The sequence below is a fragment of the Coffea eugenioides genome, chromosome 6 (genome assembly GCF_003713205.1).
Source record: "Coffea eugenioides isolate CCC68of chromosome 6, Ceug_1.0, whole genome shotgun sequence".
Taxonomy (NCBI): Eukaryota; Viridiplantae; Streptophyta; class Magnoliopsida; order Gentianales; family Rubiaceae; genus Coffea; species Coffea eugenioides.
The window spans coordinates 45,513,099-45,533,456 of record NC_040040.1 but is presented as its reverse complement, the minus strand read 5'-3'; the positions used below and the strand labels follow the sequence as shown (position 1 = coordinate 45,533,456).

The 20,358-nt window shown below is 35.9% G+C and overlaps 2 protein-coding genes across 3 annotated transcripts; one reads left to right on the top strand and one right to left on the bottom strand.

Annotated features, from left to right (window-relative positions):
* Positions 1-2,210: 2,210 nt before the first annotated feature.
* LOC113774673 (RNA-binding KH domain-containing protein PEPPER) lies at positions 2,211-8,073 on the bottom strand. The gene is made up of 6 exons (XM_027319272.1): positions 7,620-8,073; positions 6,877-7,126; positions 5,946-6,094; positions 5,622-5,873; positions 4,885-5,079; positions 2,211-2,727 (listed from the first exon to the last, which is right to left on the bottom strand). Exons 1-6 carry the CDS (start codon positions 8,025-8,027, stop codon positions 2,539-2,541), a joined length of 1,443 nt encoding a protein of 480 aa, XP_027175073.1. The 5' UTR covers positions 8,028-8,073; the 3' UTR covers positions 2,211-2,538.
* Positions 8,074-10,441: 2,368 nt separating this feature from the next.
* On the top strand, positions 10,442-17,021 carry LOC113774871 (vacuolar protein sorting-associated protein 9A-like). Of its 2 annotated transcripts, none has more exons than XM_027319520.1 (6): positions 10,442-10,693; positions 10,792-11,009; positions 11,157-11,304; positions 12,287-12,457; positions 12,665-12,844; positions 15,771-17,021. In XM_027319520.1, exons 2-6 carry the CDS (start codon positions 10,894-10,896, stop codon positions 16,611-16,613), a joined length of 1,458 nt encoding a protein of 485 aa, XP_027175321.1. In that variant the 5' UTR covers positions 10,442-10,693; positions 10,792-10,893; the 3' UTR covers positions 16,614-17,021. The 2 variants fall into 2 exon arrangements, with proteins under 2 accessions (XP_027175321.1, XP_027175322.1); XM_027319521.1 differs by having other exon boundaries at positions 10,770-11,009.
* Positions 17,022-20,358: the final 3,337 nt, after the last annotated feature.

Sequence of the window (20,358 nt, the reverse complement as noted above, 5' to 3'; positions counted from 1 at the left end):
CTTCACTGTCTTCCCAATGTTGTTTCCTACCACCGTTAGGAACTTCTCTATTTAATATTCCATCAGCAGCCCTAGTAGGCAGATCCACACTAGGGTTGACGTGAAGTCGACCTTTTCTGCTCTACAATCCGGCCTCAATTTACTAATGGTGATATAATGGCCTTGTATCATCCACGGTCCGCCATCCAGTGTTCTATGGTAGTCATCCTTCATCGAAATTGGACAAGGAAGAACCCCCGCTATATGATTTCAAAGTCTTGACTGAGCCGTCACAGGTCACACAACTTTTGTTCCAATATTCAGAACCCTACTTTCTTTCCCAGGACCTTCAAAGTTAAACCCCTTCTTTATGGCTTTCATATCTTCTGAAGAGCTTCCTTTGATACAGTTGGCTTCGAAAATCTCAAGTTGTTCTTTTCTGTGGCTTTTACCATGTCAGTTTCCTTCTCTATATCTACTAGGGGCCTAGGTTCCTTATATGCACCATCATAGATGGGAAGTTTTTCCTTCCCAAATCTCAGGGTATCACTAAAGGTCTATTTCCTCCATGCCTCGAGATACCTGGGACGATTGATTGGGAAGTAGAGTTGAAGTCTTCTTCTAAATTCCTAGGGCTTGGGTTAGGTATGACATCTTCAAAAGACGATCTCTTACATTTCTTTGGTTCTCTGCATGTTGATGAGTCTCTGCCTCGTGAGGAATAGCCACATTAGGGTATACATTCTCCAAATCCATGGGTTCACTTTGTCTCTCAAGAGTTCCCTCACTTTTTCTCTCTGGTGTTTACATGTTCTTTTTAAATTTAATCTATTTTAAGGTTTCTTTGTTGCGTATTGCAAACATACGTGATTCTGATAATAATGTCATAACTTCATAGTAAAATGATTCTCTCTCTTAATGTGCTTATCCTACCCTCTAAGCGTATCTCTCTGTAGACAAGATAAGAAAAATCATATTTGAAAAGCTTTTAAATTTGAAAAAGATGTTGGCTAAGATATAACAAGTTTAAACTTAAACAATAAGGTTATGTTTTCCTCCTAGTGGTTTAATTTTAAAGAGAAATGGACGTTTTTTCAAGAGTACAATTTATTCTATGTAAAAAAAAAAGTAATTGAGAAATATATTCACAGAAAACGTGAAAATGTTTCCTTAAAAATTTGTAAACCAAGCAAGGCCCAATACTCGAACACTAAGCGCCACTTTATTGTTTATGTTCCATTTATCAGGTTAATGATGGTCGAGTCATCAGGTGACAAGTTAAATTGAGACTCATTTGAAGGTGACCTAGAACTTTTTCAAATTATCCCAACATTACTCAAAATAACTTGAAATTCAAGTAGGTAATTTTCATCGATCAGATAAATAACCAATTCCCCCCCCCCCCCCCCCCCCCCCAAAAAAAAAAAAATCACCTATGTTTTAAAAAAGTCAATTAACCAACAAAAATTCCATGTTCTAAACTTCATATAAATCACCACCCTCCCAACGCAAATGGATAGAAATCAAAGATCCTAACAAGACATCAAATGATTAATCACATCAACAGATTTCATAACAAAAAATCAGATTTATAAAAATGTTTAAATCATACTAGTTACCAACATCTACAAGAAAGGGCTACTAATCCAAAATGTCAGACTGCCTAAAAGATGCCACAATAAACGGGTTATAAGTGGATAAAATCGGTTAACCCTTTTTTTTTTTTTTCTTTTTGTGAATTGATCCAAGATTGACCTGTTTCTTTAGCGAGTTATTTGAGCAGCGTTTTGATGTCATGCTAACAATTGCCACCCTAGTACAAATGCAATCATGCAGGCTTCAAGTACATGTTACCTTTCTATGAAGGTGTATCATACAACTGCACTCTTAAAATGCTTTGACTACATTTGGATCGGAGAATTTGAACCTCTCAAATCTCTCTCGTGGTTAAACTTAAGAGAGATTTGAATTTATAAATCACAAATTATTCTCGTGTTTAAAATGTATTTAATTGAGGAACTACAAAACCAAATACCTTTTAAGTAATTCAAACAAGTAGAATGATTTGAGTAGAATTCAAGTCTCTGGTCAAATTTCTCAATCCAAATAGCCTTCTTCAGCACTTACTTTACAATGCTGCTATTAGTGGCCACTTAACAGAGTGGCCACTTAACAGATTTTGATGTGCAATGCTGCTGTTAGTGATAAGAAGACTTTAATAAATCAACCCAGATCAGAAAGATGCATCCATTTCTTAAACTTGAGAATCACAGTAGCGACCACTAAAAATCGAACAGCTTAATGGAAAATGTCACAAAATCTAGCCACTAAAAGGATTCAAAAGTGAACATTCATACAAAAGCAAAATAACAGCAAACTATTAGATTATCTACTGCATTGTCTTTTTTTGCATGTTTTTCATCTATTATCTGTTAACACAACGTCAGCTCGACAGAGGATAATCAATCTCCAGATGAAGCTTTATACAGTACTGCTCAGAAGATCTAGAGGTTTGAACGGAGAGAAAAATTTTAATGCTTCTAAATTTTGACAATCAATTTATAACCTGTAGCTGCTATATCCTCCTCCCAAACCAGACGAGCCATAGCTACCATAGGGTTGTCCTGAGTATGAAGATGACTGGTACGAGCCACTGCCCATTTGAGAGTAGGAAGGCCTCAAACCTGAATCCAACTTGCCATAACTGCTTGTAACTGTTTCTTTATGCCCATGCCCGCTTATAAATTCCTGCATAGAAACAGACTCATAAACCATGATTGTGCAATATCCAGCTACACTTCTCTACAAAATAGTCAAGGTATGAAGAGCTCTCATGAGAGGAAAGACAATTATACAGAGCACATCACAATATCCTCTTGTATACAAGAAATTAATGACTTTTAAGTTTGATGCATTTCAAATCAGGAGGAATGGGAAAATGTTTTAACAGTTCATTTGCTCCATATTAAGCACAATTCTTGCAGTGCCAACAGAGCAATATAACTTCAACTCAATGAATTCATCAGTGCATTTGTCAAAACAAAGTGATCTAGGAAAACTTGGATCTGTTAAAGATAAAACTGTTCGAGGTTAGCGCAAAGTAGCAAGGTTTGATTCTCTTATGGGTTTCATTCTTTTATGACTTCATTATAACAACTTTTTCCTAAAGAGGATACTAGTGCTATCCACTTTCCGGTTGGTTTAGCCCACCAGAAAAACAAGCATTTCAATTTAAGCTTTTTAACTTATATTAGAATCTAAGTTAAGGGTTCGACTTCTAATGATTTGTCTGTTTAGCATTTAGCAGAAAATCTCTCAATTACTTTCACTATATGGTAAACCAGCCCGTAATAGTATTTTAGTTCTCCTTTAAAACCTCAACTTCAAACATGACTAGGAGCAACATCCCATTCTTTCATTCTTGTGCTTCCATCATTATTATCAAAGCCAAAAAAGATCTACAAAATGGCATTTGAAAAAGCAATACAATTTGAAAGAGGTCGAAAGAGAACAGTAGATAGGGAGTCACCTTGAGGAACTTATGAATCAACTAGGAGATTCAAAATATCAATCTCAGCAATTATGACTTATAGCTAGTTTGGGAGATGAGATTTGAACAGAAAAGAAAGGAATAGAAGAGAAAGGCTGCATCTCCCACATTTGAGAGTTTTAAGTGAAAGGAAAGGAAAAGAAACCGACGGAATTGGAAGAAGGAAGAAACAGCTACAGTTTAAAAAAAATTTTCCGGCCCAAATCGGGCAGAAAGCAAAGGAAAGCACGGAAAGGCAGCAAAAAGTTTTTTAAATTGCCCATTCTACCCCTAAAAAGCTGTTGAATGAAATATTTATTTACTTATGTGTCCAAAATCACTTCTTTTCTTTCATAAACTCCCAAACAACATTAAAATCTCTTCTCTTCTTTTCTTATCCTTTCTTTTCTCTCATAACTTAACCTTTCTCTTCTTTTCTTTTCTATCCTCAACTCACAAACTAGCTATTAGAGCGGAAGGTAATCATGGAGAAAAGATATTTCAAGAAACCACAGGCTAATAAATGGGAAATTGCTGAGATAGATTCATACTCTTAACCACAGGAAATTTTCCACCCAGATTCGGATAATAATGTCAGTCCCATTTCCTATTAACATATTCAGGAGAAAAGAATTATTCTTCAACTTGCTAACAAAAACCTCAACAAGAGTATAGTTGCCCGACATAGAAATGCCTATCATGCATCTGACAAAATGCATGACTAAATCCTATCATTAGATGCTGAACAACCTAAATGTCTTCTAATTTATTGGGAGAAACTTAGTTAAAAGGACAAATCTATCCATCATGTCTTTCAATTTATGTTTCTAGTGATTTATAGCTAATGAATTTCCATAATTCTGTAATTATTGTACAACTTCAGTTCTCCACATGCATGCCAATTCAACAAGGTCAAGATGATTTCAAAGCAAATCCTTTGATTAACTGAAAATGAAATCACACTCTAAGAACTACTTCTTCCAACTCAAAGAGAACTGAAATTTGCACATGAAATGGTAATACTGCTTTATTCTTTAAGGGGTTTAACGAATCCAATCTCAATTCTCCTGGGATTCTAGTATTATTTAGTTCTGTTTCTGCCTTTACTAATTCAAGGACAAGGATGCCAGATAAGATTCCATTCCAGATTAGGGCTAGACTCCAGTAACAACCTATTTGCACATTTGGGTGATATTTTAAAATTCACTTCGTAAACGTTGTCTTTTCTTCTAACTCCATAAAATTCTGAGTTTTAATTCAAAAAGTTTTTCAGTTCTAAAAGCATGGGTCTGTAACAAAATTGCCCTGGTGACATCACAGAGGCATCAATAACACGGTAATTAATTCTCAAGAAGAGAAGCCAAAATGGTACTTGCCTGAATTAGCTGTTGAGCTGTCTGAACTTGTGTAGCATCACCCTTAATTTCCACCGTGATTTCATCTGGCAGGCCTCTACTTTCTTGAACGGTAAGGATTGCACCACTTGTACGTCTAATATAAGCAATATTGGTTCCTTGAATTCCAATTATATCTTCAGCATAATCAAGTGGTATTCGCATAGTTTGTGCAACCTGAAAAGGACAAGAAAAAGAAAAAGATTGTGAATCCAAACAAACATGGTATCTCCAATAATTGCTAATTGAAGATGCTATTTAAGGTGGCTGAAAAGGAAAGACGTAAATCAAATAACTTAGGCATTCCACCAACCCCTTAACTAGGTATCTTTTTTACGGATCAAAGGCTAAAACCTGAAACTTTTTCAATCTTTAGCTGACTACTGCCAGTACAACCTAAAGAAAGAAACAAATGAAGCTATTAAAAGGTCACAAAAGAAATAATCCTAGAAGTTCTAAATAGCACCCAAATGGCTTTTAGATACAAAAAAGAATTGACTCTGATTTTCGCTGTCAAATGTCCTAGCCAACAAAGAGAGAATTGAGAGTGATGTAAAACTTTCAAAACTATCTCTACTAAAATCAATTAGGCTTTCAACATCCCTGACAGCTAGACAAGTTTTTGAGAGGTCGACAAGACTTGACAAGTCTATTATCCCAAGTTAATGTAACAACCTACAAATCAAACAGCCAAATGAGCAAAGTGAGGTCCAACTAACCGTAGTAACAAACTGTCGAGTGGCCCGACCAACACCAGAAGGACGAACTCCTGAAAGTGCAGGATCTTGCCCATAGAGTGAAAGTGAAGAAGGAACTTGTGGTTCCAAATGGCTTTCCCGGTCGAAATATAGGGAATCCCTATTTGGTGGAAGAGTATAATCAACACCTATTCCACTCTGTGAAGAACCATGCAGCAATGGCTTCTCAGACCAAGACTCCACTGGACGTTCTTGGGTAACTGGTGCATTGTACTGAAAATCAACAGAAACTTTGACCACCATGCCATAAATTTGAACCATTAAATTCTGTAGACATTAACTTACACTCTTCTCGAATAAGGGAAGAACACTGTGATCAACCAAGAACTTTCTAAGATGAGCCACTACAGCTTCTAAAGCTTTCAGAACCTTAAGAGTTTCCCCTTGCAGGTCCACAATCCGCTCATCTGAGCTGACATAGACAGGCGTTTCATCTGCAAATACAAATGCAAGTAAAAATACATTTATAATATCAGGGGAAAAAAAGGCTGCTACGACTCCAAAAATTAACAGAATAGATACCACATGAGGGTTGGTGTTTAAAGCAAAGAACAAACAGCAATAGTGTTCTTCATAAAACATTTTACCATCCAACAAACCTATGAAAGAATCAGCTGGTTCATTACGACAAAACATCTTCCATGGCCCAGTTTTGAGCCAATCACTGAAATATACTTGTTCTGGCACTACCATAATCATAGGCTGTAGCAACTCAAGACATAAGACAATGGAGGCTATATATGTACCAAATCTTGAGGAACTTATGAATCTAATTTTTAAATTAGCAAACATGGTATTTTCCATTTTGTAGGTTTTTTAGCAAAACAACCAATAAGTGATCTCAACATGCTCACACCTCTATTACCTCAGTGTTCCAATATCAGATACCAGAGCTTTCTTGTGCTTGCTAAATACATGGAACTTAAGTTTGCAACCAAATGATAGCATTTATACTATCCAATTCACTACAGGCCACATTCAGCAGTTAAGGGCTTTTTCGGCTGTAGCCATGTTGTATTTCATCCGTGTTCAAGAAAGAGAACCCATGCTACTTCTAAAAGAGATAATTTGGCTTGGTACAACTTCCAAAATCCCACAAACCCCAATAAGAAAAGGTAAAAACTTGGACAGAGAGGAAACAAGGACCATGGATAACTAAATTCAGAGAAGTAATTATCCAATTTAAGAAACGCTCAAAGCTAGAACAACAATGTACCATTTGAGAGAACCCGAACCGAGGCACCAGTGCCCTCCTGAATTGATTTGATCAAAGAGCCTTGTTTTCCTATCAAGTTGATCGCTTGTGTCGATGCCACCAGCAACCGGATAGAACAAAATGCAGCTCCAGGAGCCTTACCATCACCTTCAGCCTCAGGTAGTCCACTAATGCGTTTAAACACTCTTATTACAGCATCCATTGCGGGAGAAAGTGGTGCATCTGGTTCTTCCTTTCCAGATATTAGAACCTACAAAGTTGCAAATCAAAATCAAGTTGCGTAGGAATGATAAGTAGCACATAAAGTCAGAAATCAAAAGCAAAACGAAAAATGCCAGAAGCGCAATTGCAACTCCAACATTCTTCTACTATTTGGCCACTTAATTGAAATTACCATCAAACTTGATAGAAATATCAGGACAGATTAATATTCCTTCTTGAACGGGTACACAAGAATAATCAAAAGTGACATCAAATGCCAAAAATGAGTAAAAATATTTGGCTACATTGGCTCTTTATAAACTCTAAATGGTAAATTGAAGAATGGAAAATCAATAATGGCGTACAAAAATTCGTACTGAGAAAGACAATAATAGGTACCCTAACCCTAATCTTTGCACTCAAATCAACCAAAAATCAGAAAGGCAGAAACCCTAGTATTGACGACCTAAACACCAGAGCGAACCCTAGCCAAAAAACTCAAAAACCCTTAAATCAGAAAAGAAGAGAAAGAATATACTGACAATTCGCTCAGGAGAGGAGATAGGGCCGTCAAGCACGCGAATTCTAGCTCGCGTCTCCTCACACATCTTCTTAATAAGCTCGCCTTTTCGCCCAATTATACTCCCAACCTTTAGCACCGGCACCACTAGCCGGAAAACACAATCCCCTGGCCATCCCGGCCATTTATTCACATTGTTGTCACTCTCTTTCGCCTCGGTCTCCTCCTCTACCTCTTCCTCCTCCTGCGCCGCCTCCTCAGCAGTGCCTTCTGCCGCTGCTTCATTCTCTGCTTCCCCTTTTTCCTCCTGCTCCGCCTTGTTGGTGGCCTCGGGTTCCGGCGCCGGTTCGGATTGTGAATTTACGGTTGCTTCGGTTGCGACTTCGGTGGATTTTGCAGAGCCGTTTTCTGCAGCTTCAGTGGAGGCCATTGTGTGTTGTGTGTGTGATTTTGAGGAGGCTTGCTGTTGGAAAGGGTTTAAACTTTATTTTATGGTGATCGGAAATGAGGGGTTGGGGATCAAGTAATTCGAGGGTTAGTTCAGTAATTTAGATTCGTCGTTCCACAAGAGTGGCAAAACTGCAAATTTGACCCTTACGGTTTGGCCAAATTGCAATTGCCTCCTTTGAACCCGATAAATTTGGTCTAGTGGGTCGATAAGTTTGGTCTAATGAATCTTTTTTCGGCCAGAAAAGATGAGTTTACTTGGAATAAGCACAAATTTATTTGATTGTATCATAAATATATTTTTTATTTCACAAATATTACATTGAAAAGTACTATGATACTTATTTCAAAAAACTTTTCCAAATAATGGCTCTGTTTAGCATATGCGTTTTTTGCCTAATTTTTCTTTTACAAATTTTTTAACAATAAGTTCAAAAAAACTCCTTAAAATTTAATATCCAAAAATATACAAAAAATTTACCTTCTTTCTTTTGTTCTCTCTTCTTTTTTCTCCTCCCACCTCAAGCCACCACTACCTCCGTCGACGCCAATATCTCCCCTTTTTCCTTTCTTTCTTTTCTTTTTTCCGTCACTCCTCCCTCCCTTCTCCTTCTTCTCTTTCCTCCCTCTCCTCTCCATTCCTCCCACCTCTCCGTACCCTCCCCCCTCTGGTTGCCCCTTTCTCCTTCTCCCCCTTCTTACCCTTGACCCCTCCTTCCCTACCCCCATTCCCTTCTGGTCGACGTCGAGCGACCAAAGGGGGATGGGGGAGGGGGAGGAGGGGTCGAGGAAGGAAGGGGAGGAGAAGAAGGGGCGAAGAGGCGAGGAAAAAAAGGAGAGAGGATAAGGAGAAGAAAAAAAGAGGGAGGTGAAGACAAGGAAAAAAAAAAGGGGTGAGATGGTGGCCATTACCCGTGGTGGTGCAATAGAAGGCTGGTGGTGGGGTGGGAGAGAGGAGGAAGAAAAAGAAGGGAAAAAAAAAGAAAATTTTTCTCTAAACCCTCAAATCTACAAAAGTTTTTTTACAATTTCTATAATAAATTATAATAAAATTTTATACAAACACACACAGAAAATCTTTAAATATCAACAGATGGGCTTCTTTTTTTTTTTTTTGGGTTACAAGGGAGAAACACGAGTTCTTTTAACAAGCAACAAAATAAGCGAATTCATCCCAATAATGTCAACACCATGTATCTCTCTGATTCTTTGATGTGGTTCACCTTTGGTCAGTTTGTGTGCAAACACTTTCCTTAATTAGTCAATTCGCACATTTGTTCTTTTCTCGCAATGTATGCACCAGCCCCCGCAGTTCCAATTCCTTTGCATTAGCTCTTGAATAAGCCTATCCAGATTATGATAAGGAGACAAAGGTGGTGCTTCTTCAATGAAAAACTTGTGGTTGCAACTAATAACATTTGGATTTGTTTACATAAAAGTAAAAATTGAAAAACAATGAAAATTTTGCATAAATAATTTAATTTGATTGACTTTGAACGTCTTTTTTTTCTTATTTTTTTGGTCAATTAATTATTGATATGGGTTATGGATTGATAGATACTTAAAAGCCCTAAAAATAGGAAGGTTTTTGGGACAAGGCATAAAATGTGGTATTCTTTTTTTAGTAGGTTTTCTCTTAAGATGCATTTGGATTGAGGGATTTAGCAAACAATTTAAATTTTTTTCAAATCCCTTTAGTTTGTTTCAATAGCTCAGGAGGCATATAATCAATTAATGAACATTATTACATTGTAAAAAATTTACGTACAGAAGTTTTCCAAAACTGATATGGTAATTAAATATTCGATATACAATAATTTCTGATGTGAATATGAATAATACATAACAATATTGTTGATAAAAATATTCTGTACTAATATGAACTAAATACTAATATATATATATATATATATATATATAGAGAGAGAGAGAGAGAGAGAATAACAGATTCATAGGAGTTTATTAAATTTATTTTCCCTGAGAAATTACCAAATAAATCTTGTGGTTTGATGAATTAGATTCAACCCCTTGTCAGTAACACTCTCAAAACTCAACTAACTAATATATTGAAATGAAAAAAAATGCCATCATATAAAAATATAAGAAATAAAAAACTAACTAAACTGAACAGAATACCATAGCACTTAAGCCATAGAATTGCAACAAAAATTAAAAAGCCAAAGAAAAATAACAGATCAGGAAATAAAGAGTCTCAAAGCACTAAACCATAAATTTCACTTTTGGAGGGGAAAAAACGCAGTAAGAAAGAAAAAAGACCAAGGGAAAAAAATAAAAGGGAATAAAAAAATAAATAAAAAATTGCCTATCAGAAAAAAATTTTAAAAAAAATGTTCGAGGAATCCGAGGAAAAATGGATGTATTTGTGTCTTTCTTTCTTCCATTGCCGACTCCAACTTCCTCTCCGCCACCACTACTGCCACCGCCACCGAGCTGCTGCTACAACCTTCTTCCTAGCAAACATAAGAAGCCAGCTAATTCGTGATAAAATTTTGCAGAATTCCCAACACCTGATTGCAGAAACCACTTAAAATCAAGAACAAGCTCCACCCCACTACTGATATCTAACCCAAAGTCCACAAAAAAGGAGGGAAAAAAAAATCTTGCATTCACCCGAAAAATCTCCGATTGGTAAGTATCAATTTTCCCCTTCTCATGTGCTGTAAAATCCCAATTCCTGAAATTGTTATAAATTTACGTTTTTTAGCTTCTTTTTGTTAAAACCTCAGCTCAAACAGAACCCTCCACTTTTTTCTCTTTGAAATTAACGATCGGTTGACTTGCCCAAGACGGTGATATTATCGGCGATTTACATAAAAAACTCCCCGTGAATGGAGACGGCCACCTCCGATGCCTTCGGATCATCGACGGCACCGTTGACGTGGCACGACTTCCTCGAGAGAATGCGTCATCCTTCCGCTGCCCCGTTTGTCAAAGACATTAAAAGGTTTGATGGGAATTGATCTTGATTATTCACTTCAGCCTGGTATACTTATTACTAGTAGATTAAGTAATTAATTACATAGTTAAAGCATAGTTCTGGTGGTTTTTTTTTTTTTAAATTTGGATTGATTATAATTTGACACATTTGCAGCTTTATAGTGTCATTTATGAACAATGCGCCGGATGGGGAAAGGGATAGTGCAGCTGTGCAAGAATTTCTTGGCAATATGGAAACTGCATTTAGGGCTCATACACTTTGGGCTGGTTGTTCAGAGGAGGAATTGGAGAGTGCTGGTGAGGTGAGCTTGATTTCCTTGCATTATTCCGGTTTATGCCTGTTTTTTTGCCTTCGTCTTTTTAGAATTTACTTACTAAAGAAGGGAAGAAATAAAGGATACAGGTACATCTAGTTTAATACTAGTATGAATGTGTGCCATGAGTATTTAAAACGTTAATTTTTAATCTGAATATAGGTTATGTATTATATTGGATACGCTAGTGTAAAACAATCTCTACATTGTCAGGTTTTGGAATCTTTAATCCAACAAAAACAGCCCAAGATTTTGTTTTTTGTTTATGTTTCTTTGTTAGTTGGGCATTTGCATAAGTAAAGTGGAAAAAGTATGATGAACCAAAGAAATTTTTAACTGTTATTGTCTTCTATGTGAAGCTATAAGAAGTTTCTAACGGTATTGACCTAGTTGTTTCCAGAAGAGTTGATTGCTTATAAAGGATATCCTCTTGGAAATCCAATCAGGAAATCCAATCACTTAAAAGTTTCAGTATCAGTTGTTAGTACTGTTACTTTAAGGATTGGGAAAATTGAGTTTTATGATGGGCCAAAATTAACGGGATGATGTTTTTCAAGATGGGGATATATGAATTTTTCTTGCTTGGTGAACTTCAGGAAATATTGAGCATGACTATAGCAAGTCGTGGTATACTAAACATGAATGTACGGTTCTGTGTTCTTAATTCTTGTTATTTTTCCTTTTGGGTGTTTGCTGTGAAACCAACCTAAGAAACTCTTGACTTGCCAGCAGCTTTTGTGCTACACCATTAGTGAATTAAAATCCATTTCTTGAAGCGCTTTACTGATCTGGGAACCACTGGGCTTTTGTTTAGTTTAGATTTCCATGGATACCCATTTCTTGAGTGTTTTGGCCCTCAATTTCAGTTGTGAAAATTGTGTTCTCTACTACTTTTCAACTGATTGTGCCCAAGTGTCTTATCTATGCTAAACTGGTCAATTGTTGTTCATGACACACATATACTTTACAGGGATTGGAGAAATATGTTATGACAAAATTATTTCCACGTGTATTTGCTTCACTTCCAGAAGATGTACAAGCTGATGATCAACTTTATGAAAAGATTGCTTTAGTTCAACAGTTCATTCAGCCAGAGAATTTGGATATCAAGCCAACCTTCCAAAATGAAACATCATGGTTGGTGAGTAAGAACTTCCTTCTGATTGTTGGATGGTCTTAGTAACATATACTATCTCAAACAAAGTATAGGTGTGTAGGTTTCGTATAACTTTTTCTGGGGTAAACTGCAGCTTAGCTCTTGATAACTAACAGCGGATAATGGGTGAGAAAGAAATGTGTCGGATTGACCATAAGATGGATTACATTTTTTTTTTTGTTATTGATGCAGCTTGCTCAGAAGGAACTACAGAAGATTAATATGTACAAAGCACCAAGAGACAAACTTGTTTGCATCCTGAATTGTTGCAAGGTTATTAGTAATCTACTGCTAAATGCCTCTATTGCAGCAAAAGAAAATCCTCCTGGAGCTGATGAATTTCTTCCTGTTCTCATTTATGTCACTATAAAGGTAAATCTGCTCTTTCTTTTCTTTTCTGTGTCTTTGTTTAGCTGTAATCCACAAACTGAAATAGTTCCAATTAGTGAGACTTCAATGAGAATCCATTTTTTACCCAAAAAAAAAAGGAGAATACATTGTTCTCCTTTAAAAACTGCAGATTTTTATGCTTTTGTGTTTGTACGCTCTCTCTGTATTCTGTGTGTGTGTGTGTGTGTGTATGTTTGTGTGGGAGTGTGTTTCATTTTTTCCCTTATATAATTCTATCTCTTTCAAGTCTCATTTTCAAGATCACCAGAATGGACACTGTTGAGGTTATCAGCTTCATACCATTTCTTTACTGCAATTTAGGCACTAGTTCTTTGCTGTTTTTCTAGATCTCTCTGCTTTGTTAAGAACCAGTCCTTTGTGCTCAGTATGTCAACTGTCCTTGTGTCCGATAGATTTGAGAATGTGCAGAAAGTAATTTATGTTAAACTAGGATTGTCTTGTTTTCTTATTTCTAAATGGAAAAAGGACAATTCCTGGGAGTTGTGGTCGTTTATGTACAGCAAGTCTGATTCTCGTGTTATTATGCAAAAATTAGAAGGGGGAAAAAGAAAAAATGACAGCGATATCTCAGGAGGAGTCTATTTGGGATATAGAATATGCTAAGCAGGCTATTTTGGAGACAGAATTTGTTGACCATGCTTCTGTGTTTTATGTATAATGTAGAACCTTATTTTTTGGGATTTTCAGTACTTAGGTAATGTAGCTGTCTCATAGGAGTTTTCCTGGCTTTGGTATTTACTGTTTTATAATTATCTTTAGAGTTTGAGTTTGCAATTCTTTTAGCATTTAGATTTAAGGATTAGAGTTAGTCAAAGTACCACATCCTTTTGATGCGAGATAAATGCTAGGCAAGATAGGATTAGTTTAGGAGGTTATCAGCAATCCAATGTAGCCATCTTGCAGCAAATTTTAAGGTTTTGGTATATATTCCTTCTGTAGTTGAATTAGGAAAGGAACCATGTCCTAGATAATTAGGAGTTAAATCAGACACCTTTTGTGAAGAAGCAGACTTTGTAAAGATATAAGATGTTTTAAGTATTAGTATTTTATGCACTGGCAGTGCACAGATTTTTCTATGTGAGTGAATTTAAAATGCATGCCACATGCGGAATGGAAAAAGAGAATTTCATATATAATTGTGAATGTCTTTTAAATCTAAACCCTCTTTTCTAAGTATGCTGACATGTATTGCAGACTAATCTTATATTAAATGTATTTAGAGTTCTTTGATTAATACACAAACCTTCTATACATTGCTGACACTGTAGAACTGCATTTTAGACACTGGATCTAGAGCTGTTTACTTAATTGTTGGAAAGACTGTAGATGACTCTTCCAACATATGGGTACAGATTCTGGCTATCGGTTGTGTAGTTTCCTAAAGATTACTGAAATTTATTTCACTGCAAATTTATAATTACTTGAAACAGGAATCGAGCAGATTAAGAAATCAACATCATTTAAGGAGGAGTCATTCAGTGAGAAGCCTGGGTAATTTTGAGTTGTAATAGTGATATCCAGTACTGAGTCAGCTCCTTAGTATTTTCTTATGCACTAATGGGCTATCTCCTGTAGACACTGGTTGCCACAAAATTATATTTTGATCTGTATCTGTCAAAATAGTCTCGTTTGGTGCTCATCATTTTTTAAATTCTGATATTGCAAACGAGTTATGGGGTGAACAGTGCGTGAGAAAAACTTTGTTTGGAAAAACAATTTCAATGCCCCCCCCCCCCCCCCCAAAAAAAAAAAAACTCACTTTTCAACATCAAATAATGCACAAGTTAGCAGAATTATACATATGTTCAACTAAGCTGTCAGCTTTTTATGTCAATTACAAAAACAAAGTTAGAATGTGAAACACAAGCATCAGACATGAAACACACTATTCAGCCGGCAAAGCAAATACATCGAAGGTAAAAATGGCAAAAAGGATGAATGGTTGTTGAAGTACATTTGAGATGAGATACATTTTACCATTATGCAGATGATTTGAAATTCAGCATCTTCTGCCTTCTGGAACTTATTCTTGGGCATGCTGAAAACTGCTGTAATGACTTGGAAAAAGCTTATGTTTATCACCCTTTCGAGGTTATGAGAGTTATTTTGCCACAGCATGCTTTCTGAAATCCAAAGACATTAATTGAATCAAAGGAAACAGAATACTTTTGCTGTTCGGTGGTATCTAATCTTGTGAGAAGAGGGGTCAACATCTGCTTGAGCAGTTTGCTCTTAGTGGTGATTAAACTCTGAACTCACCCAAGAAGTATATTTTCTTGTAATAATGAATACAAAATGACAACTAACTTCCTATAGAGAAGTTACCTTGAGGTAGAGAACTGACATTTTAAGCTAAAAAGAGATGCAGTTAGGGCTAGTCGATCAAGTTGAGGGCCCTGGAGATCTCATTTTTTGAAGATATGATTTGTCTAGATGGATTTATTAGCTTATATTTTTGGAGTATTAAAATGGCTTCCTGAACTCTCTCCAAGGATAATGTTCTAGTATCTGTTCAAGAAACTGGATAATGGTTATCCTTGTTGATTTGGCACTAATAGTTTTGGCTATATTGTGGAAATAATCCATTTCATCAAACAATCTGGCATGCCATTTCATGTTTGAGAGTGTTTTATCATTTTGCTGAGTCAAGCACATGTCCCTATATATGTAGCTGGAAACTGTTGGATCCATGTTTTTATTTTTTTATTTTTTTATATCTATTTGCCTTAGCTGAAATCATTTATTACAGGGGAGTGGTGAGATTATTTTTCCACTAAAACACCCCTTGTTATTGGTGCTTTCTACATCTAGGCAACCCGTTGCCACTCTGCTTTTATTATTCGTTCCCTTTGGTGCTAAAAATTGGTTCTTTTGATGTCTCAAACAGGCAAATCCTCCACAACTGCATTCCAACTTATTGTATATCCAACGATATAGGCGCCAAAGTCGTTTGGTCTCTGAAGCGGCCTACTTTTTCACTAACATACTTTCAGCAGAGTCATTTATTATGAATATCGATGCGAAAGCACTTTCAATGGATGAAACTGAATTTCAGAAGAATATGGAATATGCACATACACTTCTTTCAGGATTGTCAGGGGCCTCGGACAATCTGCCTGGTCAAAGTGATCAAAGGGTTGGACCTGTGAACCCTAGAGAAGGTTTGAATCATAACAAGCAGCAAGTCTCGACAATACAAAATCAGTCCTCACTCGAATCATCTGACACTAAGTCCAGGAATGAAGAGCCGTATGTGAAAGATCAGTTGTCTAAAATTCCATCAATCTCAGACCTGGAAAATAAAGGAGCAAACATGCTTTTGAAGGAGGATAAACTGAAGCAAGAATTTCAGGATTTCCCATATTTGTATTCTCGGGTTGGTGATCTGACAGTAGGCGACGTCGAAGACCTGCTGAACAACTACAAGCAGCTTGTTTTCAAGTATGTCTCTCTTTCTAAAGGCTTAGGTCTGACAACTCTGCTTCATCCTTCATCCACAGAGCAACAGAAAGAACAGCATGAAGCCATATCTATGGAAGGGCATAAAGGGACAAGAGAAGAAAAGTGGATTGAAGAAAAATCAATTGATGAGTCATCAAAGGACTTTTCTCAGACTGCTGGAGATTTGAATGAATCATGTTCTGTGGTTGAGAATGCTGAATCCATGTTGTCTGAAGATGAAGCTGTTTCCAGTCAAACTGACGGAGGGGATGAAATATCCCAGAGATAGCACACGTGGATGCGCAGTATGCATTTGCAATGTGTTTTTCCAGTTTCTTCTGTATGTTTAAAAGTGAGATGAAGAAATTTAGTTTTTGAGTTCTTCGTGGACAACAGGATAAAGACACACATAGAGGTGAAATTAGATAAAAGGAGAAGTGTTTCCTAAGGATCTAATGTAGGCAAATTATCAGGAATTCATTATGTTGTAGCAGCCTTAGCATTTTTTGCTGTTGGATGGTTATGATCATCGTCCAGAAAGCACTGTTCTATCATTATGATTTTTATTCCTTGCACTTGATCTGTTCTCTTGTGAGAATTGATAGGCTAATTTGGAAACAGACGGCTTCCTTAGCCTTTTAAGGACTCCATTCTGGCATAAAATCTCGTATCCAATATAAACTAGAGCGTAGTTTCACTCGGTTCCATTATTCTACCTTCAATTATTGAATTTCTTAGGCCTTCCTTTTTGTCTTGGTTGTTGCAAGTTAGATTTTATGGAAGTCATACCAGTGAAGCCGACATCAATATTTTGAACTGGTTGATATTGTTTTGTTTATTTGCCATAGTAAATTAACATATTAATCATCTTATTCAGGATGAACTTTGAACAATTTCTTTTAGTCAGGAGTAAAATAGAGTTAGTTAACAATAATCTAGAGGGTAAATTGCACTAAAGCCCAGCGAAAAAAGGAAAAAAAAAAAGACTCTGAAAACGAAAAAAAAAATTAATACACATGTCCAGAGTGAAATTGAGTCCAGACAATTGCATAATACGGTTTATTATATTTTAGCCGTTCAATACTTGAATAACTATTTAATGTTATGCTAATTATTTCAATTTTCATTACGTGCATTCCATCAAAATAAATTTGAACTTTGTTATTCAAAATGATTTTACGTTCATTGCATTTGCTGGACTTTAGAAAAATGAAATAAAAGGGTGTTAAAAAAAAAACTCCTATGGTATCGTTATCTTATAGAGAAGTCTCTTGTAATTTTAAATCACATGTGTCGGTATTTCATGGTTTGAAATAATTTGAAACATCGACGGAAATCGTTAAAACAAACGAATCTGAGTGAAATAATAGAAATACCCTTATAATATAAGCAAAAAATAGCCTAAAACAAACAATTTTTGATTCATCGGTTTCATTCACTAATAATATAAGCAAAAATTGTTGGTTTCTACAGGTTTGGAGCGAAATTGAAGAAGAGTCTTGGTAGTTTTATTAAGATCTAAGGGCCAAATAGGTATATCAGATCAAATTTTGTCTTAAAAAACTATTTTTCGGAAGAACCACTCGCAATTCTAGCGTGTTCACATCAAACGCGTTAGATCTAATGATTTCTGTCGATTTTTCACCTTATTTTAATTCATAAGATACGAACGCGTATGATTTGAAACTCACAGGAGATTTTTTCTGTAGAATAACTATGGCACAGGGACTTTTGTATTTTCTACCCGAGATAAAATGTAAGAGGCCAACATGGAGCTTACATGCAAGTTTAAGATAGGTGGACTAGATTCCTCTCCATCGCATTGGAGAGAATATCTCTTCATTATATCATAATAAAATTAATTTACAAATTTAAAAATCAACACCATTCATAATATATTTCATTACTTGTATTAGTTATACATAGAATTTCGTATAAATTTGACTTAGTTTTACCTTCTAATTAAACATTACAGATTTTGTTATAATTTTATTCATTTTTCACTGTATCGATGTTTCGTGTAAATTAAATGTCAAAATATTCTCGAAAGACTATCATTTTTTAGTATGTTGAAAAAAATACACGACCAGATGAGTAATGAGTTTATAGACTTACAGTGCTAACTATGGCTAGTGATCTGGTCCACCATGTTGATTCTACCCTGATAGTCATTAGTGCATAATTTACAAGTCCTAATGAATGCATATTCTCCCATTTCTTCTTCTTGTTTTTCTTCTTTGTGATTGCTATTAGCGGCATTTTGTTTCTGCATTGCAATCCAATTTGAGTAATTGTGAAAGATTATATTCAAGATTTTGGAAGCAGCAACTGGGACAGAAAGGGGAATGATGGGTTGCATTATGATACTGCTTATTTTGCCTTAGAAGAGCTGAAGCTGCAAATTGAGTTGGCTGAGAACGAGTTTTGGAAGAAGAAATCTAGGCCTTTTGCACGTTGGTTTCACAATTTTATGGTTACCATGTTCAATGAATTTCAAGTGGAGTATAAGTTTTTGACAATTGTTGTGCATTACATTCACAACTGGAATGATGCTGACAGGGTAGTGGGAGTTTGAAATCTCTGGTTATCAAGATTGAAGCTGCAATTTCAGATATAGAAGATTTTCTTGTAACTGTTCTTGTGAACTACAACGTGGTTAAATCCCCTTCATGGCTTAATTTCGGATTATTTGAAAAGGATTGATCGTTTAAAGTTAGATATCAGAAAAGCGTACGATGATTACTTGGCATGCCATAGCTCATTTGATTCGCTTTCTAACTTCTTTCAGTTGCTCTAGATTTCTGTCTGTATTTAGGGTGGGTTTGTTTGGACTGAAAATATTTTTGAAAATCATTCGCAACAATTTTTGGTGTTTGGTTGCTTTAAAGTTGGTGAAAATAATTTCCATTGTAAAATATTTTCCTGAAGTCAGTGTAAAATAACTTCCCTAAAAGAGCTATTAATGTTATTTTTTGGAAGAACGTGTCTCTAATGAAATCGAAACTTTCAACAAAAGAACCCAACTTCCAAAGGTGATGAGAGACCCAAAAGGTCCACCAGGGAATTTGCCAGTGAACTTACTTGTGACTCTGTTTCCATTGCAGCTTTGGATACAATTTTCGCTTTCTAGATTGTTATAAAATGGTAGTAAATAAGAAATCTAAACTAGACAAATACAGAGACTTTGAGGCGTGAAAACACTTTCCTTAAGGTGTTATTTGCCTCTATCAGACAAATTACCTTTAGGATACAACAAAGTCTAAGAACTATCAATGAAAAGTAAAAGTGATTTAATTCTGTCGAAATCCTACTATTTAAAAGAATTGAAGCACCTATCCAGGGTACTATCAGAGGATGCAATCGTTATTGAATAGGTGTATAGGTAGTTAACCAATTACCAGATATGTCTGCTAAAATGTAACCGCCAACCGCCAATAACTACCTCTGATTGACACCCTATCAGAAAGCCCCAAGGTGCCCCAAGTGCCCTTGTCAAGATTTTATATATCTTGGAATAGCTTTCCCACCAAACTTTCCCTCCAAACTAATATTTTTGGAACAAATTTGTAAAGGAAACAAGACAATGATTCATATTTAGACAATGTGCACTCTATCCTCTTTCAATGTGGGACAATGAATTTCAACATACTCATTACAAACTATTACCAACAATCCCCCACTTAATTTGTAACGAAATTAAATCAGCACTCATATTATCTTGCATAGAGAAAGGTGTTTGTGAACTTAAACCCTTCTCTTAGTGTAAATATTTCACTTGTTCTAACAAGTTATGGTGGATACATTACTTAAATCATAACTTAAAAGTTAAAACAGAAATAGCACACACAAGATTATATCCTTTTAGGAAAATAGTTCATGAAATGATTTTAGCACTTTTACCGGCCTTGTGCTCCATCCTAAGTTCATGATCATTTACAAAAGAAAACCACCACTTCTGCTAGGAGCGGCACCACTTCCATGATCAGATAGGTGAAGTACATTTCAAACCTTTATTACCAAGGCACTATGAAACC

What these genes read in the sequence shown, in the direction of transcription:
- LOC113774673 (XM_027319272.1), bottom strand. Translation starts at nt 8,027, where the DNA reads ATGGCCTCCACTGAAGCTGCAGAAAACGGCTCTGCAAAATCCACCGAA. An exon ending in GGTTCGGGTTCTCTCAAATG is followed by an intron (nt 6,095 to 6,876) that starts GTACATTGTTGT and finishes TTGTATTTGCAG; the next exon opens with ATGAAACGCCTGTCTATGTC. An exon ending in TTCCCTTATTCGAGAAGAGT is followed by an intron (nt 5,874 to 5,945) that starts GTAAGTTAATGT and finishes GTTGATTTTCAG; the next exon opens with TACAATGCACCAGTTACCCA.
- LOC113774871 (XM_027319520.1), top strand. Translation starts at nt 10,894, where the DNA reads ATGGAGACGGCCACCTCCGATGCCTTCGGATCATCGACGGCACCGTTG. An exon ending in AATTGGAGAGTGCTGGTGAG is followed by an intron (nt 11,305 to 12,286) that starts GTGAGCTTGATT and finishes TATACTTTACAG; the next exon opens with GGATTGGAGAAATATGTTAT. An exon ending in AAAATGAAACATCATGGTTG is followed by an intron (nt 12,458 to 12,664) that starts GTGAGTAAGAAC and finishes TTATTGATGCAG; the next exon opens with CTTGCTCAGAAGGAACTACA.